The sequence below is a fragment of the Oncorhynchus gorbuscha genome, linkage group LG25, assembly GCF_021184085.1.
Source record: "Oncorhynchus gorbuscha isolate QuinsamMale2020 ecotype Even-year linkage group LG25, OgorEven_v1.0, whole genome shotgun sequence".
Classification (NCBI taxonomy): Eukaryota; Metazoa; Chordata; class Actinopteri; order Salmoniformes; family Salmonidae; genus Oncorhynchus; species Oncorhynchus gorbuscha.
The window spans coordinates 30661827-30682902 of NC_060197.1; the positions used below are offsets into that span (position 1 = coordinate 30661827).

General features: G+C 46.1%; 1 protein-coding gene across 3 annotated transcripts; it reads right to left on the reverse strand.

Annotated features, from left to right (window-relative positions):
* Positions 1-870: 870 nt before the first annotated feature.
* On the reverse strand, positions 871-19909 carry hdlbpb (high density lipoprotein binding protein b). 3 transcript variants are annotated; one of them, XM_046329240.1, is made up of 29 exons: positions 19794-19831; positions 18825-19080; positions 18497-18576; positions 17902-17995; positions 17383-17537; positions 17058-17276; positions 16643-16849; positions 15931-16146; positions 14973-15179; positions 14347-14454; positions 13827-13931; positions 13455-13533; positions 13230-13369; positions 13008-13112; positions 12794-12907; positions 12620-12706; positions 12352-12483; positions 11714-11932; positions 11279-11500; positions 10774-10992; positions 5225-5369; positions 4639-4808; positions 4177-4281; positions 3721-3855; positions 3503-3646; positions 2117-2296; positions 1752-1868; positions 1389-1535; positions 871-1247 (listed from the first exon to the last, which is right to left on the reverse strand). In XM_046329240.1, exons 4-29 carry the CDS (start codon positions 17975-17977, stop codon positions 1155-1157), a joined length of 3846 nt encoding a protein of 1281 aa, XP_046185196.1. In that variant the 5' UTR covers positions 17978-17995; positions 18497-18576; positions 18825-19080; positions 19794-19831; the 3' UTR covers positions 871-1154. The 3 variants fall into 3 exon arrangements, with proteins under 3 accessions (XP_046185196.1, XP_046185197.1, XP_046185195.1); XM_046329241.1 differs by lacking the exon at positions 18825-19080 and having other exon boundaries at positions 4639-4763; positions 19794-19909; XM_046329239.1 differs by lacking the exon at positions 18825-19080 and having other exon boundaries at positions 19794-19909.
* Between the last annotated feature and the right edge of the window lie 1167 nt (positions 19910-21076).

The window sequence follows — 21076 nt, forward strand, 5'->3', positions numbered from 1 at the left end:
GCTTTACAACTCGTGGTTGAGTTCTGCCACCCTGTGAACCTAAAATCCTCCACATCCCTCTTGTCTTGTAAAGAGGGCTGTTGGTTGGCTGGTGCTCTCCAGTTTCACTACTTGCTGGGTTAAGTTGGTTCAAAGGACCGTTACAAGATGCCTGGGCTGTCGGTTTGGGGTTTGGCAGTGGGGTCCACTGACTAAAACAAGTCCTTTAAAATGCAACGACAACTCCAGCGATGTTGAAGTGACCTGGAGAGGCAAGACAAAGCAAGAAAACAAGAGGGGGAAAGTCTTTCCTCCAATGGAGGCGAGGGGGATGGAAGAGAGATGGAGTGAAGGGGATAGAGGAGAGATGGAGAGAAGGGGATAGAGGAGAGATGGAGAGAAGGGCATAGAGGAGAGATGGAGAGAAGGGGATAGAGGGAGATGGAGAGAAGGGATAGAGGAGAGATGGAGAGAAGGGGATAGAGGAGAGATGGAGAGAAAGGGATAGAGGAGAGATGGAGAGAGATGGATGGAGAAAGGGATAGAGGAGAGATGGAGAGAAGGGGATAGAGGAGAGATGGAGGAGAGATGGAGAGAAGGGGATAGAGGAGAGATGGAAGAGAGATGGAGAGAAGGGGTTAGAGGAGAGATGGAGAGAAGGAGTTAGAGGAGAGATGGAGAGAAGGGGATAGAGGAGAGATGGAGAGAAGGGGATAGAGGAGAGATGGAGAGAAGGGGATAGAAGAGAGATGGAGAGAAGGGGATAGCGGAGAGATGGAGAGAAGGGGATGGAAGAGAGATGGAGAGAAGGGGATAGAGGAGAGATGGAGAGAAGGGGATAGAGGAGAGATGGAGAAGAGATGGGGAGAGGGAGATGGAAGAGAGATGGAGAGAAGGGGATGGAGGAGAGATGGAGAGAAGGGGATAGAGGAGAGATGGAGAGAAGGGGATGGAAGAGAGATGGAGAGAAGGGGATAGAGGAGAGAAGGGGATAGAGGAGAGATGGAGAAGAGATGAGGACGTGCTCTTTTTTCCTCTGACCTTCCTGGGTTGCTGGTTGAGGGTAACAGCTGCGAAAGAGCAAAAAAATGAAAAGGGGGGAGGAGGCGAAGGCGAGTAGCGATTTGTCCAGTGTTTGTTCTCTCCCTCTCCTCTCTCTTGTTTTCCCAGATGTCTCAAAACTTCTTGGGGCCCCAGGCAGAGGTCTGTTTTGGGGCCAGGCCTGCGCCGAAGGTGGGGAAGTCCTCAGCATTACTCATATCAGGAGCCTGAGACACACAACAACACACAACGTCAGAACAACCTCACGATGACGAAGATATAGGCCTAACATGATAATGACTATTGATGACGAGGAGGATACTGATAAAGATGACACAAAGAATTAGGACGAGAATCAAGACACACACCTTGTCGTTCCAGGGGGCGTCCCGCACCACAAAGCCCTTGGCCGCCGCCCCGCTGATGTCGCCACCCCCAACCCCCCCCCCCACTCCATAGCGGGACGGGGGCTTCATGTAGGCAGCCATCGTCTCGGTCTCTGTCACACTCAACATCTAGCATGGAATGTTGGAGAGACAGTAGTCAAAATAAGAAGGGAGAAAGTAAGATAGTAGCAGAAGAGAGAGACAGGGAGAGACAGACAGAGAGAGACAAAGAGAGAGAGACAGACAGAGAGAGAGAGAGAGACACTTTGCATGACGGCATAGGCCGAGGCACAGTTTGTCAAGTTTACTCCATTTGCTGATAATTGTCTCTCGTCCATCACTCACATATTCCTCCTCCAGATTGAGGAGGTGGTCGACGGCGTTGTCCACACTCTCTGGTAGTCCAGTCACTGTCACCCTGCCTGGGTCCTCTGAACCCGGCTGGGGAAACCGGATGTCCACCTAAACACACACGACAGAGGAGAGAAACCATGCCACGTCAGAGTGTGGCACAAACACGGCTTCATTTGCATCCACAACATACTGTAGTTGTTAACATTTCAAAATAAAGGGCCTAACAAACGGACTCCCGGAGGTACTGCCACAGAAAAAGAAAAAAAGTCTCCCTCTAAAAACAAAACAAACTGGTGCTGCGATGTCGTGCGTCGCTGTGAACCCTGGGGTTCAATCACCCCCCCCCACGCCCGTACCTTGAACTCTTCCATGGTCTTGCGGACGGCCTTGCCGCGGGCCCCGATGATGCGTGCGTGTGTACGGGGGTCCAGGTGCACGTCGTGGCTGACCATCTCCTGCAGTGTTGACACCAGCAGCTCAATGGCTGACCGCGCCTCTTCTGTGTTACGCTCATACCCAGAGATCACTATCACATCCTGGCAGAGAGAGAGAACAGAGAGAGATCACTATCACATCCTGGAAGAGAGAGAGAGAACAGAGAGAGATCACTATCACATCCTAGCAGAGAGAGAACTGAGAGAGATCACTATCACATCCTGGCAGAGAGAGAGAACAGAGAGAGATCACTATCACATCCTAGCAGAGAGAGAGAGAACAGAGAGATCACTATCACATCCTGGAAGAGAGAGAGAGAACAGAGAGAGATCACTATCACATCCTGGAAGAGAGAGAGAACAGAGAGAGAGAGATCACTATCACATCCTGGCAGAGAGAGAACAGAGAGATCATTACCACATCCTGGCAGAGAGAGAGAGAGAACAGAGAGAGATCACTATCACATTCTGGGAGAGAGAGAGAGAGAGAGAGAGAGAGAGAGAGAGAGAGAGAGAGAGAGAGAGAGAGAGAGAGAGAGAGAGAGAGAGAGAGATCACTATCACATCCTGGGAGAGAGAGAGAGAACACTATCACATCGTGGGGGAGAGAGAGAGAACAAAGAGAAAACAGAGAGAGAACACTATCACATTCTGAGAGAACAGAGAGAGAGAGAACAGAGAGAGAACACTATCACATCCTGGGAGAAAGAGAGAGAACAAAGAGAGAACAGAGAGAGAACACTATCACATTCTGAGAGAGAGAGAGAGAACACTATCACATCCTGGGAGAGAGAGAGAGAACACTATCACATCCTGGGAGAGAGAGAGAGAGAGAGAGAGAGAGAGAGAGAGAGAGAGAGAGAGAGAGAGAGAGAGAGAGCAAGAGAGAGAGCAAGAGAGAGAGAGAGAGAGAGAGAGAGAGAGAGAGAGAGAACAGAGAGAGATCACCACCACATCCTGGGAGAGAGAGAGAACAGAGGGATAACAGAGAGAGATCACCTGGGAGAGGAGGGGGAAAAAGATAATAAGAGAGTGGATGTGTAAATGAGAAAGACAGCACGGGAGATGGAGAGGAGAATTAGGTGCAGGAGGGAGGTGTGGAGTTTATAAACAAGAGGGGAGAGGATGAGACGGGGAGGGATGAGAACACAAGAAAGAACAGAGAGGAGAAGAGGACATGGCAGGGCGAGAAGAGAGAGAAGAACTGTAAACACAAAAATGACAAAGGAAAGATGAGAGGGAGTGGTGGAAGAGAGCGAGAGAGAGTGAGATAACAACAGAAAAGAGCAAGACACACACTCTCCTGACCTGCAGTTCGTCCCCTTTATCTGGGAACTGGACGTTGACGTCGTGGTCTTTGCGGATCTGAGAGATGACCGCTCCCTTCCGGCCAATGATCTTGGGGTGGAACTTAGGATCTACTGAGATGGAGACCTTGAAGCTCCTCAAGGCCTGGAGGGACAGGGAGATAAACTAGTCAGTACTGTGTGTGTGTGTGTGTCTCCCTATTTAGTGTGTGTTCCTACCCTGTCCTCCTGTTCAGCCTGTAGTTCTTTGACTCTCTCCAGCAGGCCTGACTTGGCTCGCTCTACGTTGGCCACCTGACCTGTCACCTTGATCACATCCGACTGCTGCTCCGGCTGGGGTACCCAGATGTTCACCTACACACAAACACACACACACACACCGAGACACACACAGGGAGTTACAGTACAGTGTCAAATTTAGTCCGATTTTCCCACGGTTTCTTAGAGAAGGCACAGTAGAACAACTATCAGTTTGACGGCAATCTGATCAAGACCAACTTAACATGAGGTAACGCACTAAAATATAAATTATTTGCAGAATTGAATATCAGGGACGACAGTAGTTTGCGTGTCAAAAAGGCTATGATGAGCAAATGCAGTGTGCATTACATCAAGATTGAACGTCAGAGCTGCAGTTCTACACGTCCACCAGAGGAGGGCGATGGAGCTCCATACCTCATACTCCTCCATCATCTTCCTGATGCCACTGCCCTTCTGACCAATGATGTAACGGTGTAGCTCAAAGGACACCTCAACATCCTCCGTGACGGGGACCAGAGCCTGGAGGGTGTGTGTGTGTGTGTGTGTGTGTGTGTGTGTGTGTGTGTGTGTGTGTGTGTGTGTGTGTGTGTGTGTGTGTGTGTGTGTGTGTGTGTGTGTGAGTGTGTGAGTGAGTGAGTGAGTGAGTGAGTGAGTGAGTGAGTGAGTGAGTGAGTGAGTGAGTGAGTGAGTGAGTGAGTGAGTGAGTGAGTGAGTGAGTGAGTGAGTGAGTGAGTGAGTGAGTGAGTGAGTGAGTGAGTGAGAAAGAGAGGAGAGAGAGAAAGAGAGAGAGAGAGAGAGAGAGGTGTGAGGAAAAAAATAAAGGACACAACACTCTCCCAACAGAGTGTGAAAAGTTAACATCTTAACAGTTTATACCAGTAGGGCGATCTTTGCCAGCTCACACTTCTCCGTCCGCCCTGAGATGGTGATGACGTCACACTTGCGAAGGACAAACTCCGCCTCCGGGCTGGCGTCACCGTTCTCCTGAGGGGGCTCCTGTCCTGCAGCGTCACCATGGCAACAAGAACACAGCTTTTTTGGAGTTTCTGGTGAAACTCCGGATGTTCAATTTCAAGATGACGTGTTTTGAACCAAACAACAAAAATGGAGTCATGTTTTTTTTTAGGTAGAAATGAAGGTGCCGGATAGGTGTAGGTTAACCCATTACAGTCTAAGCCCTGTCTAAACCAGGGGAGAGGTGGGGGGGGTTCTACTAAACTATATGGATTTTTTTAAGGTCATACCAAGGATCGTTTAGCTATTTGATTTGGAATTTTAATGTATACAAAAAAAAAATCAATACATATTGGATTACATTTTTTGTTGTTGACCTTACTGCTATTAGCCCATGCAAACACATTGAATAACACAGTCACTACATGGAACAACAGAAATACCCCCCCCCCCCCCCAGCCTCCATATACACAGTACTTCCATTCATTTCCAGACCGCCTTGGCTGACCTGCTGTGTTGTTGTCGTCTCTCTCCGGGAACTTGACCTGCACCTCGTAATCTCTGGTGATCTGCTGGATCCTGACGCCTTTCGGCCCCATCACAGCCCTGTGGTACCGCTGGGGGACCGCCACCTCAACACTCACCTGGGCCTCCTGGAGGGAGACGGTCATCAAAACAGACTACACAATGGTCGACTTCCTGCCAACGGTGCCGTCAGGCATCACACTGCTATATCATTTCAAATGTGTCAATGAGTGTCTTTAGTTGTAGTTAAAGCTATGACCCCTTATTGATGTCACTTGTTAAATCCACTTCGATCCGTGTATATTTTTATTTTTTATTTGACCTTTATTTAACTAGGCAAGTCAGTTAAGAACAAATTCTTATTTTCAATGACGGCCTAGGAATAGTGGGTTAACTGCCTGTTCAGGGGCAGAACGACATTTGTACCTTGTCAGCTCAGGGGTTTGAACTTGCAACCTTCCGGTTACTAGTCCAACAGTCTAACCACTAGGCTACCCTGCTGATGAAGGGGAGGAGACAGGTTAAGTCTTGAGACGTGGATTGTGATTGGGCAAGACAGCAAAATGTAAGTGCCTTTGAACGGGGTGTGGCAGTAGGTGCCAGGTGCACCGGTTTGTGTCGAGAACTGCAACGCTGCTGGGTTTTTCACACTCAACAGTTTCCCATGTGAATCAAGAATGGTCCACCGCCAAAAGGACATCCAGCTAACTTGACACAACTGTGGGAAGAATTGGAGTCAATATGGGCCAGCATCGCTGTGGAACGCTTTCGACACCTGCTAGAGTCCATGCCCCGATGAATTGGGGATGTTTTGAGGGCAAAAGGGTGTACAACTCAATATTAGGGAGGTGTCCTCAATGCTTTGTACACACAGTATATTTACAGTGAATTCGGAAAGTATTCAGGCCCCTTGAAATTTTCCCAATTTTGTTACGTTACAGCCTTATTCTAAAATGGATTAAATTAATGTTTTTCCTCATCAACCTACACAATACACCATAATGACTAGAGGTCGGCCGATTAATTGGAATGGCCGATTAATTAGGGCCGATTTCAAGTTTTCATATCAATCGGAAAATCGGTATTTTGGGCACCGATTTGCCGATTATTATTTTCTTTTTTTACACCTTAATTTAATCTTTATTTAACTCGGCAAGTCAGTTAAGAACACATTCTTATTTTCAATGACGGCCTAGAAACGGTGGGTGAACAACATCGTTCAGGGGCAGAACGACAGATTTTCACCTTGTCAGCTCGGGGGATCCAATCTTGTAACCTTATAGTTAACTAGTCCAACGCAATAACGACCTGCCTCTCTCTCGTTGCACTCCACAAGGAGACTGCCTGTTACTCGAATGCAGTAAGCCAAGGTAAGTTGCTAGCTAGCATTAAACTTATCTTATAAAAAACAATCAATCATAATCTCTAGTTAACTACACATGGTTAATGATATTTCTAGATATTATCTAGCGTGTCCTGCGTTGCATATAATCTGACTGAGCATACAAGCATACGAGTATCTAAGTATCTGACTGAGCGGTGGTAGGCAGAAGCAGGTGCGTAAACATTAATTCAAACAGCACTCTCGTGCGTTTTGCCAGCAGCTCTTCGTTGTGCGTCAAGCATTGCGCTGTTTAGAACTTCAAGCCTATCAACTCCCGAGATGAGGCTGGTGTAACCGAAGTGAAATGGCTGGCTAGTTAGCACGCACTACTCGCTCTGAGCCTTGGGGTGGTTGTTTCCCTTGCTCTGCATGGGTAACGCTGCTTCGATGTGGTGGCTGTTGTCGTTGTGTTGCTGGTTCGAGCCCAGGGAGGAGTGAGGAGAGGGACGGAAGCTATACTGTTACACTGCCAATACTAAAGTGACTATAAGAACATCCAATAGTCAACAGTTAATTAAATACGAATGGTATAGAGGGAAATAGTCCTATAATTGCTATAATAACTACAACCTAAAACTTCTTACCTGGGAATATTGAAGACTCATGTTAAAAGAAACCACCAGCTTTCATATGTTCTCATGTTCTGAGCAAGGAACTTAAATGTTAGCTTTCTTACATAGCACATATGGCACTTTTACTTTCTTCTCCAACACTTTCTTTTTGCATTATTTAAACCAAATTGAACATGTTTCATTATTTACTTGAGGCTAAATTGATTTTATTGATGTATTATATTAAGTTAAAATAAGTGTTCATTCAGTATTGTTGTAATTGTCATTATTACAAATACATAAAAATAAAAGAAATTGGCCAATTAATCGGTATTGGCTTTTTTTTGGTCCTCCAATAATCGTTATCGGCGTTGAAAAATAGAATCGGTCGACCTCTAATAATGACAAAGCAAAAACAGGATTTCAATATAAGGCCCACAGTTGACAGTGCATGTCAGAGTAAAAACCAAACCACGAGGTTGAAGGAATTGTCCGTAGAGCTCTGAGACAGGATTATGTTGAGGCACAGATCTGGGGAAGGGTACCAAAAAAATGACTGCAGCATAGAGTTGTTGTCATTACTGCATAGAGTTGTTGTCATTACTGCATAGAGTTGTTGTCATTACTGCATAGAGTTGTTGTCATTACTGCATAGAGTTGTTGTCATTACTCTATAGAGTTGTTGTCATTACTCTATAGAGTTGTTGTCATTACTGCATAGAGTTGTTGTCATTACTGTATAGAGTTGTTGTCATTACTGCATAGAGTTGTTGTCATTACTCTATAGAGTTGTTGTCATTACTGCATAGAGTTGTTGTCATTACTCTATAGAGTTGTTGTCATTACTGCATAGAGTTGTTGTCATTACTCTATAGAGTTGTTGTCATTACTGCATAGAGTTGTTGTCATTACTCTATATAGTTGTTGTCATTACTGCATAGAGTTGTTGTCATTACTCTATAGAGTAGTTGTCATTACTGCATAGAGCTGTTGTCATTACTGCATAGAGCTGTTGTCATTACTGCATAGAGTTGTTGTCATTACTGCATAGAGTTGTTGTCATTACTGTATAGAGTTGTCATTACTGCATAGACTTGTTGTCATTACTGCATAGAGTTGTTGTCATTACTGCATAGACTTGTTGTCATTACTGTATAGAGTTGTTGTCATTACTGCATAAAGTAGTTGTCATTACTGCATAGAGTTGTTGTCATTACTGCATAGAGTTGTTGTCATTACTCTATAGAGTTGTTGTCATTACTGCATAGAGTTGTTGTCATTACTCTATAGAGTAGTTGTCATTACTGCATAGAGCTGTTGTCATTACTGCATAGAGTTGTTGTCATTACTCTATAGAGTTGTTGTCATTACTGCATAGAGTTGTTGTCATTACTGCATAGAGTTGTTGTCATTACTGCATAGAGTTGTTGTCATTACTGCATAGAGTTGTTGTCATTACTCTATAGAGTTGTTGTCATTACTGCATAGAGTTGTTGTCATTACTGCATAGAGTTGTTGTCATTACTCTATAGAGTTGTTGTCAGTACTGCATAGAGTTGTTGTCATTACTCTATAGAGTTGTTGTCATTACTGCATAGAGTTGTTGTCATTACTCTATAGAGTAGTTGTCATTACTGCATAGAGTTGTTGTCATTACTCTATAGAGTAGTTGTCATTACTGCATAGAGTTGTTGTCATTACTGCATAGAGTTGTCATTACTGCATAGAGTTGTCATTACTGCATAGAGTTGTCATTACTGCATAGAGTTGTCATTACTGCATAGACTTGTCATTACTGCATAGACTTGTTGTCATTACTGCATAGAGTTGTCATTACTCTATAGAGTAGTTGTCATTACTGCATAGAGTTGTCATTACTGCATAGAGTTGTTGTCATTACTGCATAGACTTGTTGTCATTACTGCATAGAGTTGTCATTACTGCATAGAGTTGTTGTCATTACTGCATAGACTTGTTGTCATTACTGTATAGAGTTGTCATTACTGCATAGAGTTGTTGTCATTACTGCATATAGTTGTCATTACTGCATAGAGTTGTTGTCATTACTGCATAGAGTTGTTGTCATTACTGTATAGAGTTGTCATTACTGCATAAAGTAGTTGTCATTACTGCATAGAGTTGTTGTCATTACTGCATAGAGTTGTTGTCATTACTGCATAGAGTAGTTGTCATTACTGCATAGAGTTGTTGTCATTACTGCATAGAGTTGTTGTCATTACTGCATAGAGTTGTTGTCATTACTGCATAGAGTTGTTGTCATTACTGCATAGAGTTGTTGTCATTACTGCATAGAGTTGTTGTCATTACTGCATAGACTTGTTGTCATTACTGCATAGAGTTGTTGTCATTACTGTATAGAGTTGTCATTACTGCATAAAGTAGTTGTCATTACTGCATAGAGTTGTTGTCATTACTGCATAGAGTTGTTGTCATTACTGCATAGAGTAGTTGTCATTACTGCATAGAGTAGTTGTCATTACTGCATAGAGTAGTTGTCATTACTGCATAGAGTTGTTGTCATTACTGCATAGAGTTGTTGTCATTACTGTATAGAGTTGTCATTACTGCATAAAGTAGTTGTCATTACTGCATAGAGTTGTTGTCATTACTGCATAGAGTTGTTGTCATTACTCTATAGAGTAGTTGTCATTACCGCATAGAGCTGTTGTCATTACTCTATAGAGTAGTTGTCATTACCGCATAGAGCTGTTGTCATTACTCTATAGAGTAGTTGTCATTACTGCATAGAGCTGTTGTCATTACTGCATAGAGTTGTTGTCATTACTGCATAGAGTTGTTGTCATTACTGTATAGAGTTGTCATTACTGCATAAAGTAGTTGTCATTACTGCATAGAGTTGTTGTCATTACTGCATAGAGTTGTTGTCATTACTCTATAGAGTAGTTGTCATTACCGCATAGAGCTGTTGTCATTACTCTATAGAGTAGTTGTCATTACCGCATAGAGCTGTTGTCATTACTCTATAGAGTAGTTGTCATTACTGCATAGAGCTGTTGTCATTACTGCATAGAGTTGTTGTCATTACTGCATAGAGTTGTTGTCATTACTGTATAGAGTTGTCATTACTGCATAAAGTAGTTGTCATTACTGCATAGAGTTGTTGTCATTACTGCATAGAGTTGTTGTCATTACTCTATAGAGTAGTTGTCATTACCGCATAGAGCTGTTGTCATTACTCTATAGAGTAGTTGTCATTACCGCATAGAGCTGTTGTCATTACTCTATAGAGTAGTTGTCATTACCGCATAGAGCTGTTGTCATTACTCTATAGAGTAGTTGTCATTACCGCATAGAGCTGTTGTCATTACTGTATAGAGTAGTTGTCATTACCGCATAGAGCTGTTGTCATTACTCTATAGAGTAGTTGTCATTACTGCATAGAGCTGTTGTCATTACTCTATAGAGTTGAGTTGTTATTCATAAGTTATTACAAACTATTTTACATATCACGCATTGGCTTGAGTCAATATAAGACTACACACTTCAGAACACATAAACAGAATGGAACACACCACCCCAGACCCCCACACACACTCTCCACACACACTAACCTACCAGATCCTCTATGATCTCCTGGATTCTTCGTTTGGCTGCCTCCACACAGTCCTTGGCCCCCTTCAGTGTGATGCGGTCGCTGTGAGTCCCGGTGCGGGGGAAGCTGACCGCCACGCCGCCGTATTCCTCCGCCAGCTCCCTCAACACCTGGCCTCGCCGGCAGACAAAGTACCGGTGGTGCCGCGTCTCCACAACCATGCTGTCCTCCACCACGTCGTCCTGAGAGAGAGGGGGGAGAAGGGGCAGGGAGGAGGGGGTGGGGGAGTAGGAAGATGGGGGATCAGTAAAACAGAGGTAGAAAAAAATGTGACCCCTCTGAGCTTCGTAAATTACAGACCAACAAAAAAATGAAAAATATATGCTTTTCTCTATGCTGTTAATATCCACAGTTTCAAATCTTGAACATGTTAAGTTACTGGATAAGCGCCTCTGTTTAAAAGCTTTTGCTTCTCTTTCTACCTACTGAACAGGAATCTGTTCCAACAGAAATCATCCGGACTAGTACCAGGTTTTTGACGAGTGTCTCCAGTTCTTTCTGGGCCAGTCTGACAGCCTCCTCCCTGCCTATGATGGTGATGAGCTCCTGCTCTGGCTCGTCGGGAGACGGGAAGATGATGCGAGCGCCCGTCCTCTCCCGCACACCACGGATGTTCACCCCGCCCTTTCCAATCAGGAACTTGTGGTACTCCGGCTTGGCCTGCAGCTCCGCCGTGAAGTTGTTCACTTGCTGTAAAACGAGACGAAAGAGGAGAGAAAGAGAGGAGAGAAAGAGAGGAGAGAAAGAGTGGAGGTGTAAGAGACTGGTGCTATTCAATTAAACCCAAAAATGTGAAACCAATTCTTCCACATTCTGCCTAATTCATGAAGGCGGGGAGGGGGGGGGGGTGGTGGTGGGGGACAGACCTCCTTGCCATTTCTCCTCTACCTCCTCCTCCCTCACCTTCTCTTCAGCCAGTTGTAGTAGCTGTCTCTTGGCCCTCTCCACCTCCCCGGCGGGCCCTCTGACAGTCACCCTGTCTGATCCGGAGCCCTCGGAGGGGAAGTGGATGTGCACCCCGCCACAGTCCTCCATGACGGCCCGCACCAGGCAGCCCTTAGAGCCTATCAGAGAATTGTGGAGCTTGGCTGGGATGGTCACATCTGACTCCTTGATGTTGGCCTGGAGAGAGAGAGAAAGGAAGGAAGGAAGGGAGGGAAGGGGAATGGTTGAATAATCGAGAGAGAGGGAGAGAGAGGGAGAGAGAGGGAGAGAGAGCGACAGAGAGAGCGACAGAGAGACACTGGAGAGAGAAAGAGAGAGTGACAGAGAGAGAGAGAGACACTGGAGAGAGACAGAGAGACACGAGAGAGAGAGAGACAGAGACAGAGAGAGACACTTGAGAGAGAGACAGAGAGAGACACTGGAGAGAGACAGAGAGACACGAGAGAGAGAGAGAGAGAGAGAGAGAGAGAGAGAGAGAGAGAGAGAGAGAGAGAGAGAGAGAGAGAGAGAGAGAGAGACAGAGACAGAGACAGAGAGAGAGACACTTGAGAGACACTTGAGAGAGAGAGACACACACACACACAGTGTTCTCTCACCAGTTCTCTCTGGATGGCTAGGATCCTGTCTCTGGCTGCTTCACAGTGGTTCTTCCTCCCAGTGATCACTATCATCTCACTGTTACTGTTCTCCGTGGGCAGGTCAATCTTAGTGGTGGTCTCCTCACGGATCTGTGGGACACACGCACAAACACACATCATAAGAATGGCATACATTTTAAATGGAGGTTATTAGTTACAAGCATGTGTCAACACTTTAAAGTTAGACCAATATTTTGTCCTACTCTTCACACATTTCATCTCTCACCTTTTTGATGTTGGCGCCTCCTTTGCCGATGATGTTTTTGTGGAACTGTTTGAAGATGGGGATGGAGAGGGAGAAGCTGTTCTCCATCTGGGAGAAAAACAAAAAGGAGCGGTGAGTAACCAGGAAGTGGTCCATTGTAAACAGGAAGTAATGCATGAATCAGTCAGGTCGTACCAGGTCTGCGATGAGTTTTGCCAGAAACTTGGCACACTTCTCCACCTCGTTCTTGGGCCCTCTCAGCTGCACAATGTCACTCTTCTGAGCCGGGTCGGGGAAATTGATCATGACCTGAAAGAGAGCGTCCAAAATAAGTCCGATTTCACACTAGAATGGGAAGTTATACTCATATCATAAAGGGATAAAAAAAAAAAAAGTTGAACCTTGTTACCTCTGGGAACTTATCCCGGACCTCTTTGATCTTCTCCCCTTTCTGGCCGATGATGGCGCGGTGGAACTTCTGCTCGACAATCAAGTCTTTGGTACGCTCGTTCTCCTGCCCAGGGGGGGAAAGAACAGTTGTCACCATTGAATATGGACTCCGTCCAAGTTGCCGGGCCACTATCCCAAATGAATGGGAGGGGATGGCACCCCCCCCCTCCGCCGTCCTCACCATCCTCTGTGCCATTTCCATCAGCTCCCTGCGTGCCAGCTGCACCCCCTTGGGGTCACCCTCGATCCGGACCAGGCCGCTTCGATCCGGCTCCTGTGGGATCCACACCGACACCTTGTACTGCTCTTTAATCCGGTTAACTGAAAAACACAGCATGGGATTTACATGGCTATATATTAGAAAGAGTGTGTGTGTGTGCGTTTGTGTGTGTGTGTGTGTACTCACTGTTGGCTCCGTTCTTGCCGATGAGGTGTCTGTGAAAGCGCTGGTCTATGTTGACGTCAGTGTAGTCCATCCTCACCAGCTTAACACCAGGAAACAGGGTTTACATGTTAGAGTAGACGGCCTGGTTCCTTGCAAGATGTCGTCATATCTAGGGAGGTTCTGTACGTTGGTGGGTTAGGACTGGGCTGCTGTTAATGCATTTGGAAAAGGTGTCATTTGAACAAAACGTATTGAGCGATACATCGATATTGATCAGTTGTGTGTGTATGTGTGTGTGTGTGTGTGTGTGTGAGAGAGTGAGACGGCGACATGCAGCTCTGCGGTGGGAATGAGGGGCCGTCACGCAGCTCCGCGGTGGGGGGCCGAACTCACCAGGTCTCTGATGATGTCTTGTATCTGAAGCTGGGCCTGCTCCACCTCCTCCGTGGGGCCCTCCAGGGATATCCGCTCCTCGCCGTCTGTGAACTCAATGTGAACCTAAACACACAGGGGTTAAAGGTCAGGGGTCAAGCCACTTAAAGGGGTCATCTGGTTCTGGCTCCCTCCACATGTCAGCTCAGTGAGCTAAGTGTGTCTCAATGTAGCTAGGGAGGTAAAGAGCTTGAATCCCTGGAGTGCAGCAGGTATATCCGGCTTTTTAAGAGTAATCCATAAGTAGTGCACTATACAGGGATTGGTTGGCACTACTGACAGACATGTGTCTGAGCCAAGCACTTCCCAGGCGGGTGAGTGTTGTTGTTAACCACGTAAACATATAAACTCATGTTTCTGTCTGCAACCAAATATTTTGCCATATCCCTCGCTCCTTCTCTCCCCCTATCCCGCCTCTCTCCCCAATTCTCTCTCTCTCCCCTCTCTCACTCTCTCATGTCGACCTCTCACACTCACACACCTTGGGTAGCTGCTGTGTGATGCGTCCAATGTTCTGTCCCTTCTTTCCGATGATGAAGCGATGGAGCCAGGCCGGGGCCGTCACTTCCACCACCATCACACTCTTGGCCTGCAGACAGAGAGGCAATCAGGATCAGACACACGCTGTATATCTCTCTCACACACACACGCTGTCACACACACACACACACACACACACACACACACACACACACACACACACACACACACACACACACACACACACACACACACACACACACACACACACACACACACACACACACACACACACGCTGTCACACACACACACACACGCACACACACACACACACACACACACACACACACGCTGTCACACACACACACACACACACACACACACACACACACACACACACACACACACACACACACACACACACACACACACACACACACACACACACACACACACACACACACACACACACACACACACGCTGTATATCTCTCTCACACACACACAACGTGATTAATAAACTACTTGACTTGTTGATTAAAAGCAGAAAACAAATCAGCAAACAAGACAATCGCTCCTCTCCTCTCCCCACTTCCTCCTCCTCCTCCTCCTCCTCCTCCAATCACCTTGGAGTAGACCTGTGTAAGTGCAGGGCCCAGCTTGTCCGGCTCGCCCCTCAGGATGATGGTCTCCGAGCAGGAGTCCAGCGGGGGCATCTCCACAGAAACCCCGGTGGTCTCCATGATCTCATGCAGGCTGTTGCCTTTAGGCCCCACAATGTACTTGTGCTGCGACTTCTTCACCTCCACTGAGATGGAGGTGGTCTTTCTCTTCTGGAGGACGTGGGGAATGTGAGGAAGGGGAAGGAAGAGGAAGGGAGAGGAAAGGGGAGGGGTGACAGAGGGGAAAGGAAAGAGGCAGACAAAAAACGAGACAAAGTGTGCATGAGAGAAAGAGAGTGAGAGAGAGAGTGGAGAGAGAGTGGAGAGTAGAGAGTCTCAGGTACAGTACAGTATTATGCAGTAAAGTACCATTAGCATTCCCATCCTATTGTCTTTCCCTTCCACTAGAATCCATACCCATTATCTCTGCCTGCTCTGTATCACCAACCCACAAACGGCTCCACTGTAGCACAATGTCTCCTTCTCTTCGTCCTCTCTATGGTTCTCTGCACGGTCCTCCATCCATCCTTTACACACTCACTTTCCCTCACCATGAACCTCTATTGTCTAACATCGTCTGCTTCTGTGAAATCGTGTCTAAGACGCACAAATCCATACAGTCCAGCGTCAACCACAAAGCCCCCAGGCTGTGCGCACACAGGCACACACAGAGGGGGGGAATCCGTTAGTGTTGACGTTCTGTGATTGACTGCTGTTTTGTAGGTTCCTACAGGGTTCAGCTAGCACACCTGTGTAGTTTATTGTATAGTGGTTCCTATGCAACCCGCTCCCTCTCAAACCCAACCTTGACATCAAACACTGACAAAAGGTAAGTCAATGTCATTCAGCGATACATTTGCTTGGATATTATGTGAAGATGTCGGGTTCGGGTCAGCTCTCGCTCTCGCTCTCACACACACACCTTCTCGTCGTAGATGGCCCGTATGCGGCTGATGGCGAGGGCGACAGCCTCCTTCTCCCCGGTGATGACGATCTCGTCCTTGTGCAGGCTGGGCGGGGGGATGCTGACGCGGGCCCCCGTCTCTTGACACAGTTCCTGGACCAGACGGTTGTAGGCCCCAGCGATGAACGGGTGGAACACCTTCTCCAGGGAGAGACGCTCCACTGCTCGCTTGTCCTGGAGGAGAGGAGATGGAGAAAAATGTAAAACGATCAAGTATTGTATGACACACACACACATATCTACACCATAGCATAACCATATCAACATGGGTCTTTTTGTCTGGGTTTCATACCATATCATTAGTAGGGCTGTGACGATAACAATTTTATTCCATGGCAAAAAATGAAAACACGACGTGGACCATTCTCTTTCTTGTCCTTTACAAACCTGCTGTATGTAAAATATTGTGTGCTAATGTGTAAATAAACGTGACTCTAGATGACAACATAATGATGTTTGTTTCCAACATTAGGGCTGGTTTCATAAAAAAGTTAAAGCAGCTTCGTGTTCTGTTTCCTTTCCACGATACTAACAAGTATTGCGATACTGGCATCGTCCCGACCCTAATAATTAGTATGTCAAAAAATAATTAACATATCGCTCAAAGCTGAAGCGTCTCTGTCATCATCATCATCATCATTTTTCCCTTTGACCCCTGGCCCCCTCTGACCTGTTCGGCTGATATCAGCAGTATCTCGTGACGAGCCTTCTCGATGCCCTCCTTGGTGCCTGTGATTCTGATGTTGAGGCTGGGGTCGTCAGGTCGGGGGATGGTGATCTTCGTGGCCGTTTTCAGCTCCAGCTCCTGGAGTTTCTCACCGTTCTTACCGATCACAAACCGGTGGTGCTCCTTGGGGATGGCCACCGTGGCCGAAGCCTGTGAACAAGGGAGGGGAGGATGGGTGGAGGGAGGGATGGAGGGAGGGAGAAACACAAATGTATATCGCAATAACAATAAATATGATCGGTATGACAATTGATATATCGTCCAACCCTACGCTGAACATGGAGAGCCTTTATAACGTTATGCACCTGGGAATGGAGATTGGATTGAAAAACTCAAATTGAAAAACTAAAATCTGAACCTGTGTCTGCAGCCGAGACACGATCTCCTTACGGGCCTTCATGACAGAGTCCAGTTTCCCAGTGACCATGATGGAGAGGCCCTGGTCCTTGGCCAGCGACAGCTCGATGTGAGCCCCCGTCCTCTGCATGATGTCCAGGCACACCTTGGCCTCCTCGCCCCCGTCACCAAACTGGCTGTTGTCCTTGTAGCGCCGCTCCTCCAGGGGCACGTTGAACACCTGGGAGAAGGCGAGGGAGGAGGAGGAGCGGGGGGGAGAAGGTGGTGTGATGCTGAGACCACAACAGACTGTGTTGTACGTGTGCTTCGACATATGGGCCCGTTACCTGGGTGATGACAGAGGCTTTGATGGGTCTGATCTTGGAGCCCCATGCCCCGGCAGGCTCTCCAGACTTGTCCCCCGGAGCTCCCTTATTCTCCGGGAGCGGAGGGAAGGCCTCCAGGTAGGTGGGGATATAGGCCTCATCCTCGGGTACACCGCCTTGAAGGAGGGGAGGGATGGATGGACGGAGAGAGCGACAGAGACATGGAAATAGAGGGGTAGAAACAAAGGCAGAAAGAGAGATTAATGCAACCTCAAAGGCAGAAAATGCCAAACCGACACTCAAAACACAATACAAAATCCATACAGACTTAGCAATAGCCTTAAAGCGTTTTCTTGACCAGAGGTTACATTCCTAACGTAGAAAGCGTAAAAGAAAGTTCCCACATTCTGTTTTAAGCGGACAAGGAAGCTTGGCTGAAGAATGATGTATCCCTGAAAACCGGATGCATTCGCTTGTAGGCAACTCCAATAAGGGTGAGTAAATAGAACTCTATCCACTGGTCCCAGACCAGTAGAGTACCTGTCATCTCCTGGTCTTTGATTCCGCTACGGTGCTCGGCAAAGCTCTCCGGGGTCAACACAGCCACAGAGCTCATGGTTCAAGAGTTATTCCACTGGAAGAGAAGGTGAAGAAGACATGGAAAGAGGATAGTATTAAACGCTGAGCCATACGTTTGTGGTCCCAAACTGCTTCCTCAAGTGTGACAGCCCACCATAAATACCGACTGGAGACAATTATTTGATCATTAATAGCCTGATAAGAGTTCTCTCTAGACCACCCCTCTCCTCATATACTGCACTCTCTTTATAATTTAGGCCTGCGGTTCCTTCTCCAGTATTATATCCTCAGTGGGTTTCTAGTCCCAGAAGAGAGAGCGACTCCCACTAGGGTAGTGGTTTAGCACCTGAGATTCAGCACCAATTAAAACCACACACACCTTGATGGAAAATACATAGACTACAACACATCCATAGGCTAAACCTTTGAGTTACAACAGATTTACGATTTCGATCTCGTGAAGGAAAAACAGAGATAACGTATAATGGGAAGACATGCGTTTAAACTTTGTGCCAATAGCTATCCACCTTTCCTGGCCAGAGAGACCGGCACTCACCTGCAAAAGGTCAGTTACCAGAGAGTCCGTCCAGTTGGTGGCTACCGTAATCGTTTCAGTGCGAGTCTGCGGGTTTGGTCCTGGACGGAAAGACAGAGACATACAGAGGAAAGATCAATCAAAAGCCCAGTGTGGGGGCTGGTCAAAACAGTACTGACAAACAGAGGGGAAAACACTGACAAGCAAAGATTTATCAAATACACCTTTCATCTCTCTCTCTCTCTCTCTCTCTCTCTCTCTCTCTCTCTCTCTCTCTCTCTCTCTCTCTCTCTCTCTCTCTCTCTCTCTCTCTCACAGACACACACACCAAAACAACAAGCTCCCTCACCCCGCAACCCCAGTGATTTTGTTAGCCCTCAAGAGTAGGAACCAGGCCCCTGCTGTGGTGGTTCATGTCCAGGGGCCAGCAGGAGCAGCAGTAAATAGATGGTACTATGGATAGACTCCCACTCTCTTCTCCCCCTGTTCTGGCTCCTTCCCTGGACACCTGTGTGTTTGTGTGTGTGTGTGTGTGTGCCCTGAAGACCTGGCAGCCTAATTGGCCCCTCTGCCTGGGAGCAGAAAGGAGCACCAACTACCTTCCGCTGGGATGAGACTCACAGTGCACACACACACACACACACACACACACACACACACACACACACACACACACACACACACACACACACACACACACACACACACACACACACACCTCTGAGCATTAAACTTAAACCTGATCAACAGAATTGTTGACATGCAAACAGAGTTAACAAACAGGATTGGGGTCATGATAAAACCCAACCAACAACACAAAACACATTGTTCAGTACGTGTAACACACACACACACGCACGCACGCACGCACGCAGTGGATAGTGAACTAGTACATTGCTGAATAATGCGCATAACTAAGCATTTATTGTTTCATCCATGATAGCTTGCCACATAATGAACATAAGCTAGCTACAGTAACTAACGTTAGGCATTCAGCGAACTAACAGTAACAGTGCAGGCTGACAGGCTAACGTTGACTGATAATCGGCTAACAAGCCTGCTATAATGTATATGGATTAGCTAGCTACCATTAGCTAGCTAGCCAGACAGATAACGGTAACAGTATTTTGCATCGCTAGCTGTACTGTTACTTTAGCTGGCTAGCTAACTATAGCTGGTGTTGTTACACATTTTATAGCTACTGTACTGTACTGTACTGTACTGTTGTGATCATGTTCTCCACAATACTTGCAATCTCTTACATTGAAATTACATATTGTATAACAACACACATATTCTAACGTGTAAGTAATCGTACCTTGTAAAACGAAATTTAAATGCTCTTCAATTTGACCGGTGATGTAAACACACGCTCCCTCACACATTCAATCACTGATTGGTCTGAAAGCCTTTCCCTAGCGGCGGAGGGGTTTCCACGTACGGTTAGTGCTATATGGAATCATTGGGACGTCCTTACCCTAACCGTACCCTTGCCCCTATCCTTGCCCTAACCCTTATCGTTACCCTTGCCCTAAACCTTATCCTAACATTATAAGCAGGGTGGTTCGAGCCCAGAATGCCGATTGGCTGACAGACGTGGTATATTAGACCGTATACCACGAGTATGACACAAATTTTATGTGTACTGCTCTAATTACGTTGGTAACCAGTTCATAACAGCAATAAGGTGGTATATGACCAATTTACCACGGCTAAGGTCTGTATCCATTCGCTCTGTATTGCATCGTACATAAGAACAGCTTTTAGCCGTGGTAAATTGGCCATATACCACAACTCCTCGGGCTTTATTGCTTAAATAACACATTGAACCGTAACCCTAACGTAATCGTTTTAAACGTCAACTTCAGAGGAGTGACGTCAGAGTTGGGACGTCCCAAGAATGCCGTTTAGACTTTTCATTTCACGCACACAACGTCAAACCAAAGTAAACACCACTCCCTCACCACTGAAAAGCCGCAGTATCTTCTCGCGGCAGGAGTAGCTACGCTAGTTAAATAGACCCTTCTCTGCCTAACTACGTATTTTATTCTATGCAATGGAAAAAATGCAGTACATACGTACTAGGCAACGTATTGCATTTTCACTCTCCATTCATAAATTATCCATTGCATATACAATGTATGTGATCAAATTATTTATGATTATGAAAATGCACAAATCCCACAGCACTTTATGAAGAGATGCTTTGCCTCCACATTCTGAAAATTAGGCCATTTTTCAGATTGCTTTGTAAGTGACCGGATCTACTTCTCATTCATGGCAAACGGTCTTTTATTTTAAACACAAAATGCATATATTAATAGCACTGTAATATTTGGAAAACATGGTTTCAATGTTTAAAGTGTGACAATAACAAGTGTAATGGCTATTCAATAAAAAAAATCATAGAATAACCAAGACTGGACTATAACCCAATAGATTATTCTGAGTATGATTTGACAGTCAAAAGTGTAAACAGTGTACAGTGTAAAAGTTTCTACAGACTCCAGATTATTGAATTGTTTCAAAAAATTGTCGCTAGAAGAGAGTAGTAAACAAAACAAAAAATGAATCGTGGCTAAAGGCAATGTCGAGGGGCGG

What these genes read in the sequence shown, in the direction of transcription:
- hdlbpb (XM_046329239.1), bottom strand. Translation starts at nt 17,977, where the DNA reads ATGAGCTCTGTGGCTGTGTTGACCCCGGAGAGCTTTGCCGAGCACCGT. An exon ending in TGCTGATATCAGCCGAACAG is followed by an intron (nt 16,147 to 16,642) that starts GTCAGAGGGGGC and finishes CCTCTCCTCCAG; the next exon opens with GACAAGCGAGCAGTGGAGCG. An exon ending in AAGACATCATCAGAGACCTG is followed by an intron (nt 13,534 to 13,826) that starts GTGAGTTCGGCC and finishes CCTGGTGTTAAG; the next exon opens with CTGGTGAGGATGGACTACAC.